Source organism: Nyctibius grandis, chromosome 2 (genome assembly GCF_013368605.1).
Source record: "Nyctibius grandis isolate bNycGra1 chromosome 2, bNycGra1.pri, whole genome shotgun sequence".
Taxonomy (NCBI): Eukaryota; Metazoa; Chordata; class Aves; order Nyctibiiformes; family Nyctibiidae; genus Nyctibius; species Nyctibius grandis.
Window position 1 is genome coordinate 108518674 of NC_090659.1, and position 9340 is coordinate 108528013.

A 9340-nucleotide genomic window follows, 5' to 3' on the forward strand; every position below is an offset into this window, starting at 1 on the left:
GTGTTAAGCATAAAGACTCTTCTAATTTGTATTTTGGTATCAGTATTTTTTTAATATATATGGTGCTTAATTTATTCATTTCAGGGCTGTATATTTGCACGTTCCTTGTCTTTGTTTAATAGGTAAGTTATATCTCGCTTACTACATAAATAGCTTGGAAGCTGAGAGCCTCACGACATGTGAGTGACCGTGCCAGGAATAAAATGTAAAGGCACTCGTTTACAATCATGAATTCATCCTACAGCACATGCTGCTTCTGTTGTATTAGAGAACTAATATTTTCTCCTTCTAATCTTCTATACTAACCCCTTATTTACAGTACTCATAATCCCCTAGGATACTTTACTATTTTTTGATTACAAGATGTTTGAAAAGTTTTAACATATACTTTGTCATTGACTGTGTAGTAAGTAAAGCTAAAACCACAAAAGAAAGGCAATGTAACTGTTATAGGTTAGTTCTTTCAAAAGATTTTAGGTAAAAATTTTGCTTGATTGGAGGGGGTCTGAAAAACAGAGGACAAAGAATTACTGTGAAACCACCAAAAGCTACATTATTTTGTTCTGCTGTACAATGTGAAATCTTTTCCTGTTTGTATATGTGTATTTTGCAGTGCTTGCTTCAAACTCTTCGTCCTCTTTGAAAAAGTAAAATAATGAACAGATTATATTGCTCTGTTTCAAGGAAGAAAACAACAAAGAAAAACCAACTAGAACACCAGATTATATAAATAAAGGCAATTTTTACTGACAGTGTTCTGATCCAAATATTTATTTATTTCCTAACTCATACAAAATTAATGCTTGTGGAAGTATTGGGTTAAAAGGGTTGGAAAATGAATTCTTCTAGTTATCCACAGAGAACATATAGAACCCATGAAGCAATGAAAACTTTTTTGATTTGAAAAAGAAATATATTGCATATAATTTACAGAAATGAGATCTAATGTCATATAGAAAACGATGTAACGATATCAGGAAGAAGATCGATACTTATCTCTGCTGTGGCTGGAATGGGTCACCCTTCACCCAGGTCCATGCAGTGGACGGGAAGGCTTCACTTCCACAACTCCAGATGGGAAAGGTAACTATTACCATTGCCAGGCATTTCACCTGTTTGCTTATCAAACAGTCACCTCTCTCCCCAAGGCTCGTACACCGTCCAGTTTTTGCAAGTTCGTAACACACTTTCTACACTATTGAGTTTGGCTGCATTCAGACCAGAGACCTACATGTAAAAGACTAAAAACAGAAGGAGGCTCTGTTCTACTAGAAATTTATTTAGCAATCAGATGGAAAACTTTGCTTCAGGGAAAAAAAACAGTTAGATACCAGAAAGAGATGAGAAAGTCAGACCTGGATAAAAGTAGCTCTAATTTTTAACACAAGTGAAAGTGTTATTAAAGGTTTTTCTATGAGTCTTGCCAACTTCTATGTAGATGAGAAATGTAATGAAATGGTATCTAAGTAATTATAAATTTTGCTATTTACACAAAAGAGGAAAAAAAATGTTTCCTACTTCATTTTTTGTTTCCCTTCATATCTTGCTTAGTTAATAAAATGGAAGTTTCAAGTACCCATAGAAAAAATACAAACGTGCAGAGAGAATGACACTAGAAAGAAAAAAAGCAACCAAGTCTTATAACTGGATTTAAAATAATTCAGTCCTGTCTAAAGAGTCAAATCATGTTCTTTTTCATCCCTACATAAAAGTTGCACTCATATTCATAACAATAGCAGAAGAAAAGCACAGTTGCTTCATAACACTGGACATAGCTTTCCAGAAACAAGACAGCAACTACTCAGAAATGCTATGGAAAATGTTAATCACACAGTAACTTGCTATTTACATTAAAGATAGTCACCTTTAAAATTAATTAAAAATAAAAGAAAAAACAGTTTTTAGTCATAGGACAGTTTTGTCTCTCATATGGAGTCTCTGTTCTTCACTTTTTGGCCAGCATTTCTTTCAAGACATATATCTATATATACAGATAGATATGTATCTGAGAGAGATGTATCAAAAGCTAAAACATGTCTGGATGGACAGCCTGCAAATTTCCTCTGAGACCACATTTGCAGTAGACAAAGCCCCACAGCAAAAAATGCTGGAATGACAAATTTTAATGAAATGACATTCCCTGCCCATGATCCACATAGGATCCTCGTAGAAACCCAAATGCCTCAGTCCATAGAAGCGGAGCTGACAGCAGCGGCACAGGTTCCCCGGTGCTGCCAGGCTGAAGCATCCCAGCCCTCCTGGGATGCAGTGGTTTCCACTGCCGCAGAGGCTGCCGGGACGGGTGCAGAGCAGGGCCAGGGGTGGTGATGTGGAGAGCTGCCACCCTCCACGTGGACTACAGATGGGATCTGTGTCCCTTGGCAGTCAGCAGAAGCCACTCCTGTTGATGCCAGTGGGAGCTGGATGAAGCCGCCAGGCAGCAGCAGGCTCCAAGGACAGGAGCGCAGGACGAGGCATCACCGACTCTCCGATCCAGCCCCAGCGCTGCCACTGCATTACCTGACGGGCTCTCAGTTCTCACGAGGATCTACAAAACAAGTCACTGCTGTCGTGCTTCTTCCACGGGATGGTGGCTGGACCGGACAGGAACTGTTGAGTGCCACAGCACTTCTTATTCTTACACATGCAGGATGCTAGTGGGCAACCACCCCCAATTTCTTACTCAGAACCAGGAAAATCCAGCTGGAGGATGTGCCTCTTAACAGAGGAAAGACTATCCGTCCTTCCAGCAGCCAGCACTCAGCTGCCTGGTCTCCATTGTAACTTGCGGAAACCAGTGCAAATTCACAGGAAAAAGAATGTCTGCATCGAGAGGGTATAAATCCTTCCTTACGAACGAGAATGGTACAAGCATTTACCCAGCATCTCTATCAAATATTGTAGAAAAGGTTACACAAAAATATTTAAATATATGGGTACAGATACATAGATATTACACTTGCATAAAATATGTATATTCAAAACCCTTTGGGCAGTTTCACAGTTAGCTGAAAATGTATGCTTTAGAAATATGAACAATTTCCTACACTCTTCTAGTTTAAGTGGGAGGGGGAGGGGAAAGAAGCATCAGCCTCATTAATACTGAATGCTAAGTGCAGAAGTTTAGCTGTAGCTGCAGGGTTTTGAAGCAATTGATTTGACAGAACCTCCAAGCATAAACTCTGTTTTAAAAATCCACATCTATTCCCTAGATTGCTTATTGTTTCATGAAAATAAAAACCTACGTGTCCTGCTTGTATCAGCCAGATCTCCTGAGACCATCCAATTAAACCTCGTAAGCTTGCAATACTTCACAATAGGATTGTGCATTGGGAGTATGCATGAACCTTATTGCAGTATTTCTGGGCAATAATAGGAATTTATAACTTCTCGTCTCTTGTATAATTTAACTTTAGAAATAAAAAAAACCTTAAATGACACCACAAGAAGCTCACAGTTCTGAGAAAATTAAAGTCAGTATGAAATTTTACTTATAGACCACATAATTTACACAGATTTACATAAATACAGAGATATTAAAATATTAAATCAAAGCTAATTAACAGAGGATAGAGTTTTACATGATAACATATTTTAATTCTAGTTACATTTTTGCAACTACTTTTAGTGTCATGAGATTATATAAATATATATACCTGTATATCCATAATATATATAAAGATATATATATATCTCTATCTCTCCATCCTTGTTTTTTTCTTCAAAAATAGGGCAATTTTATAACTGCAATGAGATGTGACAAGCAGTACACTTCTGGGGAGTTATTGCATGCCTTGAGTGCATAAGGCAGAAGGAAGAATATCTAACTTCAGACACTAAAGAAGTGGAATCATCAACCAGAAATGCACTGGAGTGATTTGGAACATCTTATTGCTTTTATAAAACTCGAAATTATACACTGGTTTGTTTTTTTTAAAAAAAGGCACAAAATAAAGGGGAAAGTAATATCTCTCTATTTAGTGGAGATCAACGATTAGGAAGCTCCATTACTGTTCACTGACCTCTCTCCATTGTCCTAAATCTATTCCCTGTGGTGCAATACTGTGCTGCAGTTGCATAAGGAAGTTAAACACAAAAGTTCATGCACCCTTTATTAGGGGAAACAAAACAAAGCCAATTCCCTTGCCCGGCAACAATGAAGTAGCCGTTAGCGTCCACTCATACCAGCTGGCGGCGAGTCAGCCGTCGCTCCTGTCGAACTGCAATGGGCACAGCACCGCTCGGTCGCAGGTACGCTGGCCACACTACCCTCAGCTGGTGGAGCAGCTCCCTTGAGCTGGGTGATACAGTACTTGCCTAAAACACTGGAGGCATGGATCCAAACTCAACTGCAATTTCCCTTCAGACCAGGCAAGATTGGAAAGGGATAAAACTGGGTAACCAAAACACTGCCTTGAAACCTCTGCATTTTGGGGCTATTAGAGGATTATGGAGCACTTCTGCCACCCTTTTTCCCTGTTTTAAATTGGTTAATGGCATTCGCTCCTGGCTTAGGGCCCCAGAGCTCCTGGCGCGTGTGCCTGGGATTTTTCTAGCCTAACAGCCACCCTGGGAGGCAGCATAGAGCAGAGAGAATAAGTGGATACAAAATATTAAAAACTGGACTATTACTATCTCCTCAGATCACTTTGAATGCCGGGATAGAAAGAAAAAAAAAAAAGAAATCCCTTGGGATCACTTTTTCTTTGCTGTATTTTTTAGATGTTAACATGCAGAGTAGAGGGCTGCCTCTGCTATGATACCACACGAGATGTCTCAAAGTTTGGATATGGCACTCTGTTAAGGCACCTTCAAGTAATGGTCATTGATTTAATCACTAAGCAAAGCTGCATTTTCTGTACCCGACGCTGCTTTCTCCAACACACCCAGTACCAGCAGCCACTCACACCTGCCATCCACAGACAAAAAACTCCTGGTGCTTGCTAGGGAGAAACTACACCAGCCACTTCTGAAATAAATATTTGCCAGGGTTTAGGACATTTTGCACAACTGCGTGGTTTGTTCCCCAAAAAGGGAATGGGGAGAAAATTAAATGTTTTCTGTCCCTAATTGTCTACTAGATTAGGAGGGTTAAAAATACGTATCAGCCTAAAAAAGTAGAAGCCAGCTCGGTACTGCTGCAGGATTCCTTGCTGGGAGGCGAAGCTGTAAACACAGGCGTTCAGTGCGGGGTGCCTGGTGCAGAACTGGATTTGTTTCAGGACTAACAGGAGGTACAAGGACATCCTCCCCTGGGAGAGGACAGGCAAGGTGCTGCACATCACCTTGCCCTGCCACACAAAACAGTACTGGGTTTGGGCTTCAGGTTTCTTGTCAAGGGGATGGGGATGAGGGGGCATTTGGAGATGAGGGGAGCTGAGGGGAGAGGAAAGCTCAGGCATCGCTCTGTGCAGACAGCTCGCTCCATCCCCCCAGACAGTGGGATGCTCGGCACTGCAGCTGCGGGGCATGGGGCTGTGGGGCCAGAGGGCGCTTCCAGTTCAGCCCAAATAGGGGTGGCCATTTCTACGCAAAACAATATCCAGTCCCGGAAAGGAACGAGGGTGTGGGACAGGGGCATAGGTCCTAGAACAAAAGGAGAGACCACAGTGGGCTGTCACCCTGCTCCAAGGGGACAGAGGGTCCCAAGGCACCCGCCAGACCTGCCTCTCCCCCCACGCCATTCACCCACATCCCAACCCACGTCATGCAATGGTTACACAGGGTGCAGTGGGAAGCCCAGGAAAGCGGGATCATCCCAGTCCTCGGGGTAATGGTGTCCAGGGAAAAGGGAGCCCCCCACCCCTGACCCTCTCCTCCAGGTGGACGACTTGATATTTGGTAGCTGTGTGCAGCTCCTTCTCCAGTAAAAAGACGCACCCTTTCCTCGCACAGTCAATGAAAAACGCAATGTGATCTGTCATGCACTTGGATCGTGGGCTTGTTCGTTCATTTGAATTAGCAATGTTTTCTTCTTCTTCGGGGACTATAATCATCACGCAGGTATTTACAAACACCAACCAGCGCCTTTGCGAGGTCTCCCCCAAACCATCATGACAAAATCACCGTCTGCAAGAGCCCTGCACCAGCTGTGTCCAAACAAGCCCGTGCTTGCTGAGAGCTTGGGGCTGCCGAGGGAGAGGGGCGCTGGATCTCCGAGTCCTGGGGGGGTCTTCCCAGCCGGCTGTCTCTTCCTTGGGGTGACTCTCCCTGCATCCCTGTCCCAGGGTGCTGGCTGCCGCTACTGCTGCTGCGGGTGCAGTGGTCCCGTTCGTACTCCTCCTGAGCCTTTTGCATTTTACGCTTCTTCATCTTCCTTTTGTGGATATGGAAGGTGGTGAGTGAGAGGAGGATCAGGCAAAATATGAGGGTGACCAGGACAATTAAAACCAGGGTGGATGAGAAGGACTGGAAGAGTTGACCCACTTGTGTGATGCAGGTGCTGCTGGCGTTTAAGGTGGCAGAAGTCCTGTTCAGGAGACAAGGTGGCAGGGACAGCCTCAACTCCTTGGAGAGCTTGGCACTCATTGAGGAGGCTTCGGAAGACGAGGATCTTCCTCCCCTCTCTGAAGACGCCTAAATTTCAATCGGTGCCGGGCTGCAGGCGGGAGCTCGCTGGAAACGCCCGGGCTGCTGCCGGCTCAGCCTCACGCTCGCTCTGAAGTGACAGAGCAGCCTGCGAAGGGAGCCGGACACATCAGCGCCCCGAGGCACCCACCCCGCGCCGCTCCCCCCTCCCCAAAGCACCGCGCCGGCGGCTGCGGAGCCTCCAGCCTGCGCCCCGCCACGGCAGCGCTCCGAGCGGCCCCGGCTCCCTGCCGGGGGGCGGCAGCGGGGGGGCTGGACGGGGACGGCGACCGGGCGCTGCGCCGCCACACCGACTTCGCAAATTCCTCGGCATCCCGGGCAGCACCGCCCGGCCGCTCACCCCAACTAGTTGCCGCGGGAAGGGAGGAGGGAGCGGCAGCCCGGCTGCCAGACCACCCCCGGGGGTCAGGCTGCCGGAGCCGGGGGGGGAACCTGCCCCGCGGTGCCGCTGCCCGCCCCGGAGCGCCTTACCTGCGCCGGCGGAGGCGGCGAGAGAGCGCCCTGGCGCCGGGGGCGCGGGGGGCTGCGGCAGCGCGGAGTGAGCGCGCAGAGCGGAACCTCCGCCGCTTCGGGGAGCGCCGCCCGCAGCCTATAGCCGCCCCGGCCGGTGACGTCAGGCGGCCGGGCCCGCACGCCGCCGCCCCGCACGGCCCCGCGGCAGCGGAGGGGGCGGCAAGGGCGGCCCCCGCCCAGGCCTCGCAGGCACCGGCGCTTCCGCGGCCCCGCCGCCGCCGCCCGCACTCTCGGCGCCCCCCGCGCTGCCGGCCCCGCGCATCGCCCCTGTCCCCACAGCGGCCCCACACCCCCCGTCCCTCCCCTGCCCACATCACCGCCCCCCATGCTCTTGGCACCCCCGGACGCTGAGACCGGCCCAGAGTACCTTCCCCTAAATACCGCACCATACCGGCCACCCCATCCGCGCCTGCCACACCCAGCCCCGTCCCCCGCATCCCCACCCACACAGACACACCATGGCCAGAGCACCTACAACTAGGCACCCACAGCTATCCCAGCGCGTTCACCTCCCAGCTGCTGTCTACACCTATTGCCCCTCTGCTTCACATCAGTACCACTCCCCAAATGCCAGGTCCCGTACGGCACCAAAATCCCCCACGGCCACCCGTCTCTCCTCACAGCCACCGCAGCCGTCTTGTTTCGGGTGAGGTCGATGTCAACCTGTGGGTGCTGAAAAAGTCAAGGACCCTTGTACCAAACTCTAACAGATATCACAGGCACAGGGAGTATTTGTGAAAACTTGCCTTACCAAGGGTATGTGTATGGCGGGTGTCTTCTTCAAGAACAAACAGGTATGAACTGCCCATTAATACTTCAAGCTAAAAATCAGACGATTTCTAAACATAAGATAATTTGATTTGACAAATACTTACAGTAGAGATAATGGGGCAAAAATAATAATTACAAAATCACAGAATGGTTGGGGGTGGAAGGGACCTCTGGAGATCATCTAGTTCAACCCCCTGCCAAAGAAGGTTCCCCTACAGCACGTTGTACAGGGTCTTGTCCAGGTGGGTTTTGAACATCTCCAGAGAAGGAGACTCCACAACCTCCCTGGGCAGCCTGTTCCAGTGCTCTGTCACCCTCAAAGTAAAGAAGTTTTTCCTCATTTACCTTTAGGACGGAGCTCTTTACATTTCCAAAAGGAGCAAAGTGATGTGCTTGTGCATGATAACATGGGACAAGACCTGATGGCCCAGGAGATTCCTTCAGTCCCATGTTGTGCTCTAGACTAACCCTGGGTGCTGGAAGCAGAGTTTCTGTAAAGCCCTAACATGAGTAACAGGACTTTAAGGAAAAATAGGAAGTGTCAGTCTTTTCTAGTGGCCTGAAGCCACCTGAAAAGCCTGGAGGAAAATCTGTGCGAGCTCTGACATGAGCTGGGAAAATCTTCATTCAAGAACAAAGATCTGTTAGATCTGTTGACCCTGATAGCCAAAAACCTGTCTCAGAGGTGGGTAGGGCTGGTAAACCGTGTATTTAAGCACTTCATTGTTTCAAGACAGATTTCTGCTGTACTGCTTTTGTCTCTGATAAATGCACCACAGCTTGTGAAATTTGGCCAGTCACTATTAACTCTGTGATTGCTCCAGAGAAAGACTTACACCGTAGGGGATGAACTACACTCAACCGAGTTGGGATAGTCCCAGCCCTTTGCAAAGGGATGGCAACTTAAGGCTTCCTCTAAAACCAGAGGAATGGAGGTTCCCATTACTCCTCCTGTCCCCAGAATGGTACAGTCTGATGCTTTAGAGGGGTGCTGCGGAGGCTGCTCAGAGGAAAGAAGTTCAGCCCAGAACTGAAAGACAAGCCCTTGCCCACTCATTTACCCACTGCTCCTCTCATTCAGGTCCCTCAGGTGCATACCCAGTGTCACTGCCTGAAACACCCCCCTCACCCCTGTGCATTCTCAGCCCGGCATTCCTTGCACACATGCACATCCCCTCTTGCACACCAGCCACATCTCCATACCCTTGCTGACATTACGCCTGCACCCCTTTCCTCCTCCATATCTTTCTCCCACGTGCACATCTGAGGTCTGCATCAATGTATGCTCTATTGAGAAAACAACCACCCCAGGCTGAAACAGCAAAGCAACATACAGGCCATTCCCTCTTCCCTCTGACTATTCTCGGCAAAGCAGCAGCTGGGTGGAGGGCTGCAAAACAGGGCAAGGGGCATGGGAGCCGCTCATCATGGCCTGTGCCACTGGAGAGCACCTCCTAGCCCACTCAGA

At 47.9% G+C, this 9340-nt stretch overlaps 1 protein-coding gene across 1 annotated transcript; it reads right to left on the reverse strand.

Moving 5' to 3' along the window:
* Positions 1–3644: 3644 nt before the first annotated feature.
* Positions 3645–7146, reverse strand: C2H11orf87 (chromosome 2 C11orf87 homolog). The gene is made up of 2 exons (XM_068425410.1): positions 7060–7146; positions 3645–6676 (listed from the first exon to the last, which is right to left on the reverse strand). The coding sequence occupies exon 2, from the start codon at positions 6526–6528 to the stop codon at positions 6052–6054; it is 477 nt and encodes a 158-aa protein (XP_068281511.1). The 5' UTR covers positions 6529–6676; positions 7060–7146; the 3' UTR covers positions 3645–6051.
* Between the last annotated feature and the right edge of the window lie 2194 nt (positions 7147–9340).

Excerpts from the sequence above, each read along its gene's own strand:
- C2H11orf87 (XM_068425410.1), bottom strand. The coding sequence starts at position 6,528 with ATGAGTGCCAAGCTCTCCAAGGAGTTGAGGCTGTCCCTGCCACCTTGT.